A 19,104-nucleotide genomic window follows, 5' to 3' on the forward strand; every position below is an offset into this window, starting at 1 on the left:
ATTTGGGAAACTACAGAGAATAGGTTGGGTCCAGCTTGGGCAACCCATTTAAAGAATGAATAACACTATTATATCTAAATGAGATTATGTATAGTTACTGACAAGAGTAAAATATGACATCATTCCTTTAAAGATGATGTGTAAATGCTTAGTATGCTTATTATTTTTTTTAACCTTGGTTTTGTCATCAAAAGAATTTTTGGAAGTATCAGGATCCCCTTTGAGAGATTCTACAGGTAGCCCAGTGTTTGCTGTTTGTAACCATCTCTTTGTAGTTAGAAATACAATTAAATATTGAAAATATGTTCTATTCCTTATACTGTTCTAAGTACTGGTGAAGTTTTAATATTCCCAATCTCCAAGAGAAAAATCTAAAATGTAGTACAGATTGTAAACTAATAATTATGAGTGTCAGGAGTGTTGTGAAAAGGTGCTATGGAAATATATACTAAAGAGATTTATTTAGCCCACACTTGTGGTTAGGTAAGTCCTCTGTGAAGAAGTGACTCTGGCCATTATGGGTTTGTCTATCTTGGTTTTTAAAATGCAGAACAGTTTTATTTTTCCAGTAACTATATGAATACCTTTTTAGAAATTAGGAGAGAAAATCACCAAAAATTGTTTGCCAGATAAAATTTTAAATTGGAACTCTATTCAGAGGAATGTGGTAACACTATGTTATCAACTTTTTTTTTCTAGTTGTTGATGGACCTATATTTTAATCATTTATTTATATGCAGTGCTGAGAATCAAACCCAGTGCCTTGTACATGCTAGGCAAGTGCTCTACAACTGATCTACAACCCTAGACCTCAACTTTTTTTTTTTTTTTTTTTTTTTTTTTGGTACTAGGGATTGAACTCAGGGGCATTCAACCACTGAGCCACATCCCCCAGCACATCCCTGCCGCAGTCTGGCTGGGCACAATTCAGGAGCCACTTGTCAAAAGAAACGAACTTTATTTTTAGAACCACACGCCAAACAAAACAGCTCCTCAGGAAAACCTTCAGAGCCCAACTGCCACCACTGGCTTCCCACAAGCCTCTCTCCCAACCACAAGCCTCTCCACCTCCCCCAATCCTCCTGCTCTTGAGGCCGATTGGCTGGGTCGCATGGGCGGAGCCAAAAAAGTCCCCCAATGAGCAGCTCCGTGGTCTGAAAGGGCAGGGAAACAGCCCAATGAGCATCACCGCAGAGGAGCCAATCAGCTAGATGTTGCTGGGGCCGCTGTGATCCAATCATCAGCTGGCAGTCTGAAAGTTTGCTGGGGCCCCTTTGGCTATGGCTCTCAACACATCCCCAGCCTTATTTTGTATTTTATTTAGAGATGGTCTCATTGAGTTGCTTAGCACCCTGCCTTTGCTAAAGCTGGCTTTGAACTCTCTTCGATCCTCCTGTCTGAACCACCTGAGCCACTGGGATTACAGGCATGTGCCATCACAGCCGGCTCCTAGCCCTCAACTTTTGATCTTTACCAATGTAATTATTTAAAATGGAATCTTATTTTTACTTTGGATTTGTCTTATGGATGAGGTTGAGCATCTTTTTTTTTTTTTTAATGTTTGAAGTGCCAGGTCTGGTGGCACAGGCTTTAATCCTAGTGATTTGGGAGGCTGTGGCAGGAGGATAGCAAGTTCAAAGCCAGCCCCAGCTATTTAGCAAGACCCTAAGCAACTTAACAAGAGCCTGACTCAAAATAAAAAGGGCCAGGGATGTGGCTGAGTCGTTAAGTGCCCCTGGGTTCCATCTCTGGTAATCCCCTACCCCTGCAAAAAAAAAAAAAAAAAAAAAAAAAAGGAGAGAGAAAGAAAGAAAGATCTCTTCTTGATTTGTCAATACTCATATATTAAGGAAATTAGTTATTATGCTATCACAAGAATTTTGAATATTTTTCTGTTTATCATGTTAATTTTCTATATGAATTTGGGTCCAGTTGAGGACTTTCTATTCTTTTTCATTTATCTGTTTATTCACAAACTAGTACAGCTATTTTAATAATTGGGGCATTTATGATAAAGTCATGTGCCACATAACTTTTTGGTCAGCAGCAGACTGTATACACAGTGGTGGTTTCACAAAATTATAAGGGAGCTGCCTCTGATAGGCAATTAATATCCAGAATATATAAAGAACTCAAGAAAACTTAACACCAAAAAAATCCAATCAATAAATGAGCAAAAGAACTAAATAGACTTTCTCAGAAGAAACAGATAATTAACAGATTTATGAAGAACTATTCAACATCTCAAGCAATCGGGGAATATAAATCAAAACTACACCAAGATTTCATCTTACTCCACTCAGAATGGCAGTTATCAAGAATACAAATAATAATAAATGCTGTTAGGGATGTGGTGGTAAAAGGTATATTCATACATTGTTGCTGGGACTGCAAATTTGTATAACCATTCTGGAAAGCAATATAGAGATTTCTCAAGAAACTATAAATAAAATCACCATATGACTCAGCTAACCCACTCCTGGTATTTATCCAGAAGAACTAAAATTAGCATACTGTAGTGTAATAGCCACTTCAATGTTTATAGCAGCATAGTTCACAATAGCCACATTATGGAATCAGCCCATCTATCAGTAGATGAATGGATTAAGAAAAACATAGACACAATAGAGTTTTACTTAGCCATAATGAAGCATGAAATTATGGCATCTGCTGGTAAATGGATAGAAATTAAGCACACTATGCTAAGTGAAATAAAACCAGACTCTGAAACTCAAGGGTTGGGTATTTTCTCTCATATGTGGAGCAAATTAAGGAAAAGAAAATAGGGCTGGGGAGGGCTTGATATCATAAAGATATAGGGAAGGCCAGAAGAAGGAGATTGAGAGTGAAGGAAGAGAGAGATGGAAAAGGAGAAGAGAGGAAATATAGAATGAATTTAAGAAAATTACATTATGTGCAATAAATATACCACAGAGAATTTTACCTTTATGTGTGTGAAAGCACCAATCAAGGATGGATAATGGATGAGCAAGGATGGATAATGGATGAGCAAGGTGAGGATCCATGGGGTGTTGGTGTGGGGGTCATGGAGTAGAAGGATGGGAGAAGGAATGATGGCTGAAATGGAGTGGGTTAGATTCCATGTATGTATGATTTTGTTGGGATGAACCCAACTATGTATAACTATAATTCTCTAATAAAAATATATTTTAAAAAATGATAAGGAAGTAGAAAAATTCCCGTCACCTAATGATGTCATGCCATGAATATATCTTGATGCAGTACATCAGTCACATGGTAGTGATGCTGTGTAAATGAATATACCGTACTCCCAGTCATATGAAAGATAACACATAAATTATATATAGTACCTAATTCTTAATGATAAATGTTACTGGTTTACGTACGTACTGTACTATGTAGCTTTTTTTGGGGTGAAGACAGTACTAATGATTGAACCCCCAGGGGCACTCTTCATCCTGAGGCTTTCCCCCACACCTTTTAAAAATTTTGAGATAAGGGTTCATAAATTGCTGAGGCTGGCCTCAAACTTGTGACCCTCCTGCCTTAGACTCCAAAGTCTCTGGGATTACAGGCGTGTGCCACCATGATTGGCTTGTACTATACTTTTTAATATTTTTAGAGTCCTACTTACAAAATAATCTTGGCTACCCAGCAGTATACTATGTTATATCAGTAACAGCCTCACATATCTCATCCTTATTGCATCTCTCTTTTTTTTTTTTTTTTCTGTTTTTGAGTACCAGGGATTGAACTCAGGGTCACTTCGATCACTGAGCCACATCTCCAGCCCTTTTTATATTTTACTTAGAGACAGGGTCTCACTGAATTGCTTAGGGCCTCGCTAAGTTGCTGAGGCTGGCTTTGAACTCCCGATCCTCCTGCCTCAGCCTCCCGAGCCTCTGGGATTATAGGTGTGCACCACCTTGACCTTATTGCATCTCTCTCTCTCTCTCTCTCTCTCTTTTTGGGGGGGGTACTGGGCCGTGAACTCAGGGGCACTCGACCACTGAGCCATATCCCCAGCCCTTTTTTGTATTTTATTTAGAGACAAGCTGGCTTTGAACTCACAATCCTCCTGTTTTAGCCTCCCAGAGCTGCTGGGATTATAGGCATGAAACACTGTACCTGGCTCTTATTGCATCTCTTGATTACATCAAAAGACCACATAGTGATTGACCCGTGTTATCTAGATTTGTATTAAAACACTATATTACGATGTTTACATAACACTGGAATTGCTACTTCTCAGAACATGTTCCCATTGTTAAGCAACACTTGACTGTACTTTTTTAAATTATTTTTTTGTAGTTGTAGATGGATAGAATGCCTTTATTTTACTTGTTTGTTTTTATGTGGTGCTGAGACTCAAACCCAGTGCCTCACACATGCTACAGCCCCAGTAGCATGTGCTCTGCCACTGAGGTACAGCCCCAGCCCCACATGACTATACTTTTTTTTTAGTTGTAGTTGGACACAATACCTTTATTTTTATGTGGTGCTGAGGATCGAACCCAGGGCCTCACACGTGCTAGACAAGCCACAACCCCAGCCCATGCTTTAGTATTTGGCATGATTAGTCTTACTTCATTATTCTCTGTACTCAGCATTTTCCTACTTCTTTATGCAAGTTTTTTTTTAAACAAATAAACTTTAGAGTCCATCAAATTATTTTAAAAAATCTTTATTGGGATAAACTTATGATTAGGGAAGATTTGCCCAGAAATGAAGCCTAGTGGTAGAGTGCTTACCTGGCATGTATGAGGACCAGGGTTTAAATCCTAGCACTGCTGGGCTGGGGATGTGGCTCAAGCGGTAGCATGCTCGCCTGGCATGCGTGGGGCCTGGGTTCAATCCTCAGCACCACATACAAACAAAGATGTTGTGTCCGCCGAAAACTAAAAAATAAATATTAAAAAAAATTCTCTTTCTCTCTCTCTCTCTCTCTCAAAAAAAAAGTTTGCAAAAAATCCTAGCGATGCAAAAAAAAAAAAAAAAAAAAAGTGAAAAAGCAGATTAAGGGACAATTAACATTTGAATGATGACTCATCCTATGGAGAACATTACTTTTCCACTTGTTTACATTTTATTTTGTGTCCCTCTGAAGAATTAAAATGTTTTTACCTATGTAAGTCTTGCTCATTTCTTTCATTTATATATTTTATATTTTAGACACCTTTGTAAGTAAAACTTAAGATCAACTGTCACTTCTAATGATTGCAAGTAGTAGAAAATGAGTTGATTCTGCTTATCGGATTTTTGATAGGAAATGTGTTGATTCTGCATATCAGATTTTGTACACTATGACCTCTTGTTTATAATAGTTGTTCAATTTATTTTCTTTGACCAGCAAGAAATAAACTTATTTTAGCTTCCAAAAGTGGTAACATGGGCTGGGGATGTGGCTCAAGTGGTAACTCGCTTGCCTGGCATGTGCAGGGTGCTGGGTTCGATCCTCAGCACCACATAAAAAATAAAGATGTTGTGTCCACCGAAAACTGAAAAATAAATATTAAAAAAATTCTCTCTCTGTCTCTCCCTCAAAAAAAAAAAAAGTTGCAACATTTGTCGGAGTACTGTGGCACACTGCTATAACCCCAGGGACTCAGGAGACTGAGACAGGAGAATTGCAAGTTTGAGGCCAGCCGTAGCAAATTAGCAAGGCCCTAAGCAATTTAATGAGACCCTATCTCAAAATAGAAAATAAAAAGGTCTGGGGATGTGGCTCAGTGGTGAAGTGCCCCAGAATTAAATCCCCTATACCAAAAACAACAACAACAACAATGTGATAACATTTGTTTTCTTTTCAGTTTTTATACCAGTAAGGAAATGATAATGTTTTTAGTGTACACTTTGGTAGGAAATGCTGTATGGGATACAAATGATATACATAAGATCTAACTATCCCAGGCCCTGCCTGACAAATCTAAGATATCTGAATTAAAACATCATTTAAAAGAAAAAAGTAATCAAAAACTTGTACCTGACTTTAGTAGGAATATTTTTTTAGTGTTATAAATTATGCTGGCTTGGGATTGAAGTAGATATATTTTGTTTTGTTAAGGAAATAGTTGTGTTCTCTAATTTTATCAAGAGATTTTAGTCAAAACTGAATTTTGAGGCAGTCAAACAACCAACCTTTCTTTCTTTTATGTATTGGGGATTGAACTCAGGGGCACTTTGCCATTGAACTACATCTCCAGCCCTTTTTATTTTGAGACAGGTTCTCGCTAAGTTGCTTAGGGCCTTGTAAGTTGCTGAGGCTGTCTTCAAACCTGCAATCCTCCTGCATCAGCCTTTGAGTCCCTGGGATAACAGGCGTGCTCCACTGTACCTGAAACAATAAACATTTCTTAAGCATTGCTATTGTGCATCAGGCATTGAGATAAGGAATAATAATGAGAGACATTATAGGAAATACAAGTGCAAACAAATTTTTAGTTCAAATCATGTCCACACTTAATATACTCTGTGACCCTGGGCAAATCATTCAACTATTTTGAGCCTTTGTTTACCTATTTATGAGATGGAACTATAACGTTCCAGGGTTGTTATTGTTCTACTGTATGATTCCACACTTTAGTTCTTTAGTAGAGTGAGACAAATATGTCACCAGTAATTGGGGGGAAAGAAAAGTGAGAGAGATGGTATGGTAAAGTGATAAAGTGTGCCTGACATGGAAGAGTGAACAGTGGTGATACAAAGGAGTGTTTTTTCCTAAAGAGGGACTCCAGAAGGTTTTACAAAGGAGGTAGTATTCAAAATGAGCCCTGAAGGGGATGGGGTTGTGGCTCAGTGGTAGAGTGCTTGCCTAGCATGTGTGAGGCACTGGATTCAATTCTCAGCACCACATATAAATAAATAAAGGTCCACCAACAACTAATAAAATATTGGGGGTGGGGGGTAGCCCTGAAAATGGATAGCACACTGTACGTGTAAACTTGCTTGATATCTTCAGGAAATTGCTCAAAATAGAAAATAAAATTGTGCGGCATAATGAGACTAAAGCAATAGAGATTATGGCAAACCTGTAATGTTTGCTACCCTGAAGATTTTGCACTTTATTCTGAAAGTGACTCAGGTATTGAAGAGTATTCAAACTATCCTATTTGCTAGTGGTAAGGGTGTATTAAACTGATAGTGGGAAGATGCTATAGCTGTTGCATTTGAGGAAGGCATTGGTAGGGACTAAAGAAGAATTGACAAATTTAAAATAGATTTAGAATCATTAGAACTTTGGACCATCCAGAAAGAAAGAAAAAATAGTAATTTCCCGAGTTGTCAGGGTTAGACTGCAGTTGTATTCATCAAGATAGTAATAACAACCAGTAATGGCAGCACAAGCCTGTTATCCCGATGACTTGGGAGGCAGAGGCAAGAGGATCACAAGTTCAAAGCCAGCCTTAATTTTGACCCTGTTCAAAATTATAAAAAATTAAAAAGGGCTGGGGATGTGGCTTAGTGGTTAAGCACCTCTGGTTTTCAGTCCCTGGTATTTAAAAAAAAAAATAGTAATACAAGATGGAAAATGCATAAAAGCGGTAGATAATAAATTAACTTTTCTGTGCCTAGTTTAATTTCTTAAGTATTTAGGTGTTCAGAGAAAATACTCTAAAAATTATAGGAATAAGTTCCTCTACTTTTTATTCCTGTCAAAAAAGAAATTTGTCTGTCTCGGCTGGGGTTGTGGCTCAGTGGTAGAGCGCTTGCCTAGAATGCCTCATCCTGAGTACCACAATTTAAAAAAAAAAAAAAACCTAAATGAACAAAATAAAGATCTTTAAAAAAAAGAAATTTGATAAAACATGTTCTCACTCATGTAGAAGCTAAAAAAGTTAATCTCAAAGAAGAAAGTAGTATTGTAATTACTGGAAGCTAGAAAAGGTAGAGGGGAGGGAGAAGAGAGGAACATTGTATAACAGATACCAAAACACTATTAGATAGAAGTTCTGGTGTTTTACAGCACAATATGATAACTATAGTTTACAACAACCTATTATATGTTTTATGAAGAACTGTAAAGCAGGAATTTGAAGGCTCTAAACACAAAGAAATAATAAATGTATAAGAAGATGGAGATGGAAATGCTAATTACCCTGATTTGAGATCATTCTTCATCATAAATATGTATTAAATTATTGCAGTGTACCCCTAAATATAATTAATATGCATCAGTTTTCTTTTTTTATATTTATTTTTTAGTTGTAGTTGAACACAATACCTTTATTTTATTTATTTTTATGTGGTGCTGAGGATCAAACCCAGGGCCTCGCATGTGTTAGGCAAGTGCTGTACATTGAGCCACAACCCCAGCCAAGCATCAGTTTTCCTAAAAAGGAAATTTATCTTGAATATAGCCTTCACAAAGAAGTTGGTAAGGTGCATCACAGACTAGTGAATAAGTTATGAGTACCATAGAGGATGGTTCTGTTCATTCTTAAGGTTTCATTAAGCAAAGAGCTAAAGAAAATGTCACAGCTATTAACTATGTTAATGCACCTAAAATTAACAAAGTTCTAAGTTGGTGCAGTGGCGTGTGCCTGTAATCCCAGTGGTTGCGGGGCTGAGGCAGAGGATCACAAGTTCAAAGCCAGCCTCAGCAATTTTGAGGCGCTAAGCAGCTCAGTGAGACCCTGTCTCTAAATAAAATACATAATAGGCTGGGGGTGTGGATCGGTGGTCAAGTGCCCTTGAGTCAATCCCTGGTACCCTCCCCCTGCAAAAAATTGACAAAAGTTCTTAAGTAACTGTAATGTTGATGATAAAGAATTTGATGGGCTGGGGTTGTGGCTCAAGTGGTAGAGTGCTCTCCTAGCATGTATGAGGTACTGGGTTCAATCCTCAGCACCACATAAAAATAAAATAAAGATATTGTGTCCACCTAAAACTAAAAAAATAAATATTAAAAAAATTTTGAACATTATTTTAATGTTTTTGAAGTTTATGAAAATGATATTAAGATGAATATTCAACTTGAATTTAAATTTATGTACAAAATGTTTAAAGTATATTCACTCTTTTTTCTTCTATTCTAGTTACTATTTCTGGAAATGAAGAAACTGGTAAGGCACTTATAGTATTATTTTAAGACTTATAGTATATTAATTGCACTCCTCATAGTTTTTAGTAATGAATACTTATTTTTGCTTTTCAAAAAGAAAATTTGTATCTTTAAATTTTAAGTAATTAAAGGAGATGCAGTATTGGGTTTATTCCCACTCGGTGTATTCTCATTTTGTATTATTTGTATAAATTGAGATAGCCATTATTTTGTAAGGCTCCTAGAACTCAAACTTCTTTGGGTAAATTTTGAAATTTGTGTTGTATGTTCTTCAGAACTCTCTATTTAAATTCTTAATATGAATTTTAGTTGAGGAGAGGGAATTCTGCTTTTATTATGACTAAATCTCATTGATGGTATTCTTGCTTACAAATTTGTTGAAAATAGCACTTTCCAACTCAAAGATATTTAGTAAAATAACCATGCTTTAAGATTATAAATTGTTAATGAGTCACATAAACAATTAAGGTTTTGCCAAGATCCTTGCTTCTTAGAATGTGATCTATAAAACAATATCAGCATCATGTATGAGCTTATAAATGAAGCAGTTCAGACTTTATTCCACATCCATTAAATCAGATTCTGCCTTTTAATAAGGTTTCAAAGGGATATCCATACACATGTAATTTTGAGAAATCCTGCATCAGATTATTCAGAAGGGCACATTTTGTTCCTTGATGATGCAGGCATGATTCAAGTGAATAGACCAATTAGAAAAAAAAAATAATAATAATAAGTTTGTAAATTGTATTATGAGTCAAAGAAATTAAAGTTTTTATAATGAATAATCAAAGAGATATAAATTGTATTATGAGTCAAAGAAATTAAAGTTTTTATAATGAATAATCAAAGAGACAATACTTAGAGGGAAAAAAATCCTTTCTTACAATTTTGCCAGAATAAAAGAAAACTTCAGAAATCCATTGAGGATCAAATTTCAAAATAAAAATTGATTTTAATAGAAAAAAACAGAATTTCTTAAACAGTTGGACAGTTAGAAATTATGAATAAAGATTTATTCTTGTTACTGGAGATAATTAGATATTAAGCATATAAATCAAATTTTTGCCCTTAAATCTAATTTTTCAGTAACGGAAGAAACAGAGTCCATCTTGGTAGGCCTATCGGTTACATCAGAATTATTTCCTATATATTGAAAGTATGGGTTATTTTTACCATGTCTCTTAAAGAATCCTGTTATAAACTTTTATGTTTGTTAATTCAATTATAGGTTGACTTTTGAACCCAGACTTTTGATTGATAAGTTCAGATTTTTTCTTTGAGCTTTAACATGCTTAGTTAACAAAAATTTTACCCTATTTATTATTTGTAACCAATAGCTTATACAAGTAATTATTAACAGTCACATGAATTGAACTCAGTTACAAGCATTGGTCTCTATCATTTTTTAACATAATAAAGAATATTATATTTACTTGGTTATAATTTAATAACTACCATCTTTTAAATACTTACTATATTCCAAACATTGTACTACAGACTTAATATCTATTTTTTTTATTTAACTGAGAATTAATATATTTTAAAGTAAGCTGTTTGCTTTATTGTCCTATAGAGCAGAAATATGTAAAAAGATATTAAATGTTAAAATATTTCAAGAATATTTTTTGCATGCCTGTCTTAGTTGTAAGTAAATGCTTAAGAAGTTTGAGGACCTTAGTGTTGCTATTTATCTTTAAGCTATATAACAGTGTTTAAATGAGGAATGACAAGCTTGGTTGAATATGGGGGCCAGGCAAAAAATAAACTATGTGAAGATAACATGCAGAGTAAATTGATAAATGGCCTCATAGTTGGTGTCACAATAGAAGCCTAAGCTCCCTCGTGTTTTTCCAAAGAAAAAACAAATAAAATGCTGATTTGGAGTCCTTTGGGTTCATTATATTTTGGTTTGGGCTAGAGGGTGCTGAAAGCATAGAGAAATGCAGATTTTGAGAAGCCAGAATTTTCATTGTCAATAATAATAATAGCAGAAGTGAAAAGAGCACACTTTAAAATAGAAGGAAGTTGTAGTTAGAGTTTTATTTTGGCGGCAAATGTTGGCTCAGAAGTAGAATGACCATTTAGATAATGGTTAAAAAAAAAAAAAAAAGTGGAGGAGAATTCTGTTTCAGGGATGACAATGAAAAGGACCTTGGATTCTTATCAAACAGATATGGGGTTGAATTCTGGCATTATCATTTAGTAAATAAGTGACATTGCACAAATTACTAAATTCTCTGAACCTCACTGTTTGTTTATGAACTCAAAAAATATCGTAAAAGACTACTGTGAGGATTGGAAACAAAGCATACAATATATGTGTTCTAAGTTGGTTGGAATGATTATTTGAGTAGCGGAAGTTGAATATGGTGACTATAAAATCCCAGAGTTTTATTAGGATGCATTGGCCCTGCAGATGGAGTTACTTTCCAGGAATTCTCAGAGTCCAGGGGGAGAAGAAACTAGAGCAACACATTTAGCATTAGCCGTGAAGATGTAAGCAAGAGACAGGAAGCAAGGAGACCAGTTTTACTTTTGCAGCAATCCAAATGAGATGGGCAGCGTAGGCACTGGCAGTGAAAACAGTGAGAAGAAATTAGAGTTGAAAATAATTGTACTGATTACCCAGAAGATACGGGGAGCTACTTGAGGCTTGGGTCCCTGCATCAATTAGCTGTGTGACCCCAGCGTCCAGTCTCTGAAATGAACCAGTATAATTAAAAAAAAAAGGCTGGGTTCTAATAAGGTTGTCAAGTTTTATTATTTTTTAATTTAAAAAGAACGAACATTATTTAAAACCAAAATATAAGGAAAAATAATCTCAGACTAAAAGAAAAGGAAGGTCAGTGCTAGCTTTATAATATGTGTTAGCTTTATAATAAGAATTAAGATACTTGGACAGTAATGATAATAACAGCCAGTATTTGTTGAGGATTTATTATGTACCAGGCACTACTGTGTTTGCATATATTTGTTCATCAGTATTAGGCAATTAACTTTATTCAAAAGGGGTTTTAATTGAAGTCTAAGGAAAGGGATTGGAAAAATGCAGCGTAACTATGAATTCTGAAAATAATGGAGAAGACTTTTTTTGTGGAAGAAATACTATTTGATCTGAACTTTAAAAATGAGTAGAATTTCAGACTTTTTACACTTTATACTTTGTTATCTTCAGTGGGTTTGTGTTGCTGCATTACAAACTGAAAAACAGTTCAGCTACCTGGTACATAGCTCTTGCTTATTGTAAACTAGTTCTACTTCTTTCAAATAGAAAAACTCCCAGAACACAACAAAAAGCTTTAGAAGTTATATCATCGAGTTAACATTTGGAGATAAAGATGTTGAAATGTTACATCAACTTGGGAAACAGTTAAGGTAGAAATTTAGAGTGACTAAAAAGTTTTCTTATTAGCCTATGTTGAACAGCAAAATGAAATTTAGAATACTTTTTGCAAATAATACAGGGATTAAGTTACTCAATTTTACTTATTATTCTTGGGGATTATAAGTTATTTATTTTCAGTTTTTAGTTCCTTGGATTTAATGTTTATAGTGATGGATCATTTTAAATAATGTTTAAGTCATTTAAAATTATTGTTTAGGGAGAACTGAAATATAGCGAATAAATGAAGTTTTTTTTAGCTCAAATCCTCAGCAACTTTATAAAATCAAATCTCTTCTCTGGCTGTGGTCTTTATTTGTAAACCAGTCTGATAGTCCTTAAATTCAGGAACAGAATATTTCTTCAAATATAATATTACATCATAAAGATAAAAGAGTTTATATATTTGATGTTTTAGTATGTCTTAATTAAATTTTTTATTGGATTAGGTCTCCTGACCCACATACTGTGTTTTAATGTAATGCTTTTTCCTGTTTTCACCTGAATTCAATGAAATGTTATTTGTTTTTATTTACCAGGAAAGACCGTTGTTTACCTTGTGGCTTTCCATCTGTTCTTTGTTATGTTTGTGTGGTCCTATTGGATGACAGTATTCACGTCTCCCGCTATCCCCTCCAAAGAGGTAAATTTAATGTTGGTAAATTACCAAATGCTTTAACTGATTATGGAATTGTTTTCCCTTGTGTTACCTATGTTAAAACTGTACATAATGCATTTGTTTTGTTTCCATTCATAAAATTTTTTGGTAACTCTGTACTGTGAATGTGAATCATCAACCTATTCTCAGATACCATTCACTGACATAGCTTAGCTGCAATAATACTTACCTCACATGCTGTGGTATCTTAAATACATTATGTTATTGAGTAAAAAAGTCATAAAATTGAGTAGGGAAGTAGAGTTGATTTTTAGAAATTTAACCCAGGGTATAGTGGCACATGCCTGTAATCCCAGCAGCTCTGGAGGTTGAGGAAGGAAGATAGCAAGTTCAAAGACAGATTCAGCAACTTAGTGAGAACCTGTCTCAAAATAAGGAATAAAATGGACTAGGACTGTAGCTCATGGGTTGAGGGCCCCTGGGTTCAATCTCTGGTCCAAAAAAAAGAAAGGGGAAAAAAAAAAAAAAAAAACCCTCCACATTTATTTACATTTTCTTAGGCATGAATAAATACATTGAACTAAAGAAAGTACTTTGATTATAGGAAAAAGTTGTTTAGGCTCTTGCTTGGCACACCATACTATGACTAATTTTTCCTCCCAATTAGAGGTTCCACTTGAACTAATATAATATAGATAAACATTTTCGAATATTTCTTACTTTTTTTTTTGGTACTGGGGATTGAACTCAGGAACACTCGACCACTGAACCACATCCCCAGCCTTATTTTGTATTTTATTTAGAGACAGGGTCTCACTGAGTTGCTTAGCACCTCCCCATTGCTGAGGCTGGCTTTGAACTCTCAATCCACCTGCCTCAGCCTCCTAAGTTGCTGGGATTTCAGGTATGCACCACTGTGCCTGGCTCTCTCTTGGCTTGATGTATCCAACTTAATTCTTCACTGAAAATTTAGTATAGCAAAATGGTTAATATATTCTCTAGAGTTAGAATTATCTGACTTTGTTTTGTACTCTAGCACATTACTTAATTTCCCTGAGTTTCCAATTTTCTCATCAGTAAATGGAGCTAACAGTTATACCCATTTCTATAGAATGTTTGTGAGGATTAAGAGAGGTTTTTCCAAGTAAAAATTTTAACATAGTACCTGCCACATGATTAGTACTCAGATATTAGATGATGATGGTAATATTGTTTCCTTGCATGTTAAATTTTTCAATTCATTAAAAATCATATCCAAATATATAAAAATAGTATCAACTTCTGTTTAACTTTTTAGTGGAGGGCATATATGCAGAAAAGTATACATGTCATAAGTGTATGTGATGAAATTTAACAAACTGAATACCCCTGTGTAATCCCCAACTCTAAGAAGCAGAACATTCCCAGAACCCCATCAGTCACTTCATGCTTCCTTCCAGCCACCCACATTGTGAGAAAGTATTCTTCTGCCTTCTGATAGCATAGATGACGTTTGCCTGATTTTGTCCATAATATGAATAGAATCATGTTATAGTATATATATAGTATCATGGTAATATATGCTTGTATGTCTGGCTTCTTTCATTGGCATTTTATTTGTGAGATTCAGCTATGTCGGTGCGTATAGTAGTAGATCATTTATTTTCATTATTGTTTGTTGTTTAATTGTGGTATATAATACAAATTTATTTGCTAAGTCTCCTATTGATAGGCATTTAGGGAGGATTTCAGTTTAGGGCTATTACAGATAGGGCTTCTTTAAATATCCTAGTACACGTCTTATGGAAAATATACATTATAGTTCTTTTATATAGGTCCCTAGGAATAGAACTGGTATATAATGTTATATGTACGTTCAATATTAGTAGAAAAACATAGTCCTTAGCTTGTATTTTTATTTTACTTTTGCTCTAAGAGTTAAAGTCAGCCATAAATTGAGCTTAAGGTTTTTGTTTTTTTTTAAGTTGAAGTTGGACACAATACCTTTATTTATTTATTTTTATGTGGTGCTGAGTATTGAATCTTGCGCCTCGCACATGCTAGTTGAGTGCTCTACCACTGAGCCACATCCCCAGCCCCAAGTGGTTTTTCAAATATATTTTTTAGACATTTTGGTAATTATTAGTCAATCCTTAAACTTAAATTACAAAATACCATCCATTTCTTAACTCTAAATTTAAAAGGATCTAATTTTATCAATTACTAGTAGTTGTCGCTGTTGAAAACATAGCATGTGTAAAAAGAAAACAGTTCCCATTATAGAAAATAGGAAATTGAAAGGGAAAACAATTTGTAAGACTTTGGAGAAGCAGTATAGTGTACAGGCTGAGAACTCTGAATTTTGGAGCCAAACTGTCCAGATTTAACTTGTACCTCTGCCATTTTCTAGCTGTATGAATTTGAATTTCCTCTGTAAATGAGGGTAATAGTAATATATACCCCACAGAATGTAAGAATTGAATAAATTAGTTATATATATGTGTATTTATCTAGATATGTACAGTTCTTAAGACAATGTCTACCACATAATAAATACTCTCTAAAGTTATGTATTCCTCTTTGATTGTTATTTTGGCATTTTTCATCCATTTAGCATTCAGTCCAGACCTTAAGCCTTTTTATGCACTCTACATAAGTGCCCAAGATTTTATCTGGTGGCTCTACTTTACACTTTCCATTTACCTTATTGTGGAACTTATCATCTGGCACTGTAATTGCCTCTTTACTTACATCTATCACCTTATTAAATGTAAATTCTGTGAGGAGGATGGTATTTCCATTGTATTCACCACTGTACCTCCCCCATACACAATCTGACGCTTAGTGTCAGATTCAATAAATGTTGAATTAGTTAATTATTTAGTTCTCGGGAACCAACCAAATAAAGCCCTAGTGACAGCCAAGAACAGGAATTTAAGGTTCTCTAAGTTTACAGTATGCTGATTGAGATGGTGCCTTAGAAGTAATTATAAAGCTATGAGATTGGTGTTAATCACTGTTATCTCCAAGGTTACAGCAATGCTTGGAATATTTGGCTTTAGGGGAATTGATTGGATATTAAAAAAAAACAATAAATATTTAGGAAAGTTTAAGTTATAAAACATTTTTTTTTAATTTTTTTAGTCAGTGGGTATTGAGTATTATGTACCGTACCATATCAGTACTACATATGTACCATTTTAGTTACACATGACAGTAGAATGTATTTTGACATATTATACATGCATGGAGTAAAACTCCCCATTCTTGTGGTTGTACATGATATGGAGTTACACTGGTCATATTCATATATAGTATAGGAAAGTAATGTCTGATTCATTCTACTGCCTTTGCTATTCTCTTCCCCTGCCCTTCCCTTCATTCCCTTTTGTCTAATCCAAAATACTTCTATGCTTCTCTACCTCTCCTTATTATGTGTTAGCATCTGTATATCAGAAAACATTCGGCCTTTGGTTTTGGAGTATTGGCTTATTTCACTTAGCATGAGAGTCTCCATTTATCGGCAAATGCCATAATTGCATTTTTTAATATTTATTTTTTAGTTGTAGTTGGACACAACACCTTTATTTCACTTGTTTATTTTTCTATGTGGTGCTGAGGATTGAATTCAGGGTCTCGCACGTGCGATGCGAGTGCTCTACCACTGAACCACAATCCCAGCCCCCATAATTGCATTTTTTAAAAATATATTTTTAGTTGTAGATGGACACAATGCCTTTCTTTCTTTCTTTCTTTCTTTTTATGTGATGTTAAGGATCAAACCTAGTGCCTCACACATGCTAGGTGAGTGCATTATCACTGAGCTACAACATCAGCCCTTAATTGCATTTTTTATGGCTGAGTAATATTCCACTGTGTATATATTTTCTTTATCCATTCATTTTTGAAGGGCACCTAGGTTGGTTTCATAATGTAGCTATTGCCTAACACATATTTAAATGGAACCATTTGAACTCTGAATTTAAGATAGTAATGGCATTTTGTAATTTGAATTATGTTTGGCAATTTCAAAAGTCTAATCTATTTTAATTTTAGTTTTGTTCCATTAAAATTCTGGTATCTCTAGAAATTTTCATTTGATTTAAATTTTATATCCTTAATTATTAAGGAGAAGGAATGGTTGTCAAGTGGAAGAAGATGTAGCAAGTGGAGATTTGAGATACTACCACAGTCTAGGAATGGATTCCTCCAGGGGAGTCTATTGAGATTTTATAGGAAACTAAAATTTGATCAGACCCTTTCCTTTCCAAGTATAGTTTTAACATTATACCATATGATTTTCTTTCTATCTCCAAAAGTATTCAAGACCAGATGAATCTGTCAGAAATGTCTGAAGCTCCCTGCCTTGTAGTTGGTGGTTGATAAGTGGTCTCTAAAGTCTTTGGGGGGGGGGGGGTCATGTGAATCTTTTCTGACTGCTTTCTGTTCTGTTCATTTAATTGTGAAAGCCAAGCAAGGTAATCTAAAATAGACTCTTCTACTTCATAAAATATACTATTAATTTAGATCTGGTAACAATCTGTAAAAACCCAGAACCTTTATGTTAGCAAAATAGAGGAAAATATACTAGAATGGAACACAGAAGACCTGCATTTTAATGTCAGACATGCCAATAATTCTTCCAAAAATATAGAATTTCTTGACAGTAACTTTTAAACAGCAAAGTTTTTATTAATTAAAAAAAATGTGTACTAAGCCTTTTTGATGAAGGAAATTAATTTTTTTATCTATAAAAAGCAAAGATGCAGAAGTGTGTTTATTTTCTTTGCCATTATTAATAGGGAAGGCAAATATTTTTTAATCTATGTAGTTTTATTAAAATATACTTGAAAGTCAGTTTGAAGGTAAGTTTTCTCTTGATGAAACACAATATTGATGGGTTGATAATTGTTTCTCTTTTTATAGTTCTACTTGTCCAATTCTGACAAGGAGCGTTATGAAAAGGAATTCAGCCATGAAAGACAACAACAAATTTTGAGAAGAGCAGCAAGAGACTTACCTATCTATACCACATCAGCTTCAAGAAGTAAGAAAAACGGTCTTAAGCTTTCCTTTCCAAATGATTTTTCAAATGTGTTTATTTTTACAGGATATGTTTTATGGTTTAACTATTGTGTGGATATATAATGATTACCATAAGCAATATCTGCTGGAATAAGATTTTCTGTTTGTATTTCAGATATAGATGAATATATGAATATAGTAATACAATTTTTAAGGTGTTCACTTTAATGTAAAATATTTTCTCTATTCTTTTCCTCCAGACTCAATCTTCACAGCTAAAAATTTCAGTTATTATTCCTAGTAAACTGTCATTTAGAAATTCTGATTTGAATTTGACTATTGTGTGTCATCACCGAGTAATAAAAGAAAAACAAAAAGGGAATGTGTTAAAAATGAGAAGTAAAAAATATGAAGGGGAAGAAACCTACTCAAGATTATAAAAGCTGGTCTTCTAAGATGAAACTATGAGTTCCTCTGCAGTGCTGTCTCCATTGAGATACATGCCTGTTACAGCAGTGTCCTTTTCTACGATTTTTAGCCTCATGATAGGAGTCTATTTTGAGTAGCCAAGCTGATCATTTAAATGCATAAAGTTTAAAAAAATTGTATTATATACTTCATCAATTGGTTCAAATACTAGATAATATTAAAAACTTGACAATTTTCTAAGTGCTTTACACATATGAACTCATGTATACTTCACAATAGCCCTATAAGGTAGATACCAGAGTCCCCATTTTGCAGATGAAGAAGCTAAGACACTGTTTCTGGACAACCTATTCCCACTATATGAGTACTAGTCCCAAGGTGCTACAAGATTGAAGAAAACAGGCAGATCTGGGATTGCAGATCCAGATTGCAGTTTATTGGGGAATTTAAGTGACAGAAGCATGGTCCTAGGTAGCTGCAATACCAAGTGGATCCCTACGGGTTGGGTCAAGAATGAGGGGTTTTGTATTATTGGTCTGTGCCAAAGTGACTTCATCCAAGGTGGAAAGTACCAAGTTTATCTTAAGCTAATGTTAAGAGTCAGGCACATTCCAGGCACCTGGA

General features: G+C 34.6%; 1 protein-coding gene across 4 annotated transcripts in view; it reads left to right on the plus strand.

Moving 5' to 3' along the window:
* Zdhhc20 (zinc finger DHHC-type palmitoyltransferase 20) overlaps window positions 1–19,104 on the plus strand; it is a 79,066-nt gene that overhangs the window by 22,795 nt on the left and 37,167 nt on the right. For 3 of the 4 annotated variants that reach the window (XM_027941550.2, XM_027941551.2, XM_071611335.1), the window contains exons 2-4: window positions 9,018–9,044; window positions 12,968–13,071; window positions 17,953–18,073. In XM_027941550.2, coding sequence (XP_027797351.1) covers window positions 9,018–9,044; window positions 12,968–13,071; window positions 17,953–18,073 — 252 coding nt within the window. The remainder of the gene's footprint in view (window positions 1–9,017; window positions 9,045–12,967; window positions 13,072–17,952; window positions 18,074–19,104) is intronic. The other variant, XM_071611336.1, reaches the window with a different exon arrangement.

The sequence above is a fragment of the Marmota flaviventris genome, chromosome 4 (assembly GCF_047511675.1).
Source record: "Marmota flaviventris isolate mMarFla1 chromosome 4, mMarFla1.hap1, whole genome shotgun sequence".
NCBI classification, from domain to species: Eukaryota; Metazoa; Chordata; class Mammalia; order Rodentia; family Sciuridae; genus Marmota; species Marmota flaviventris.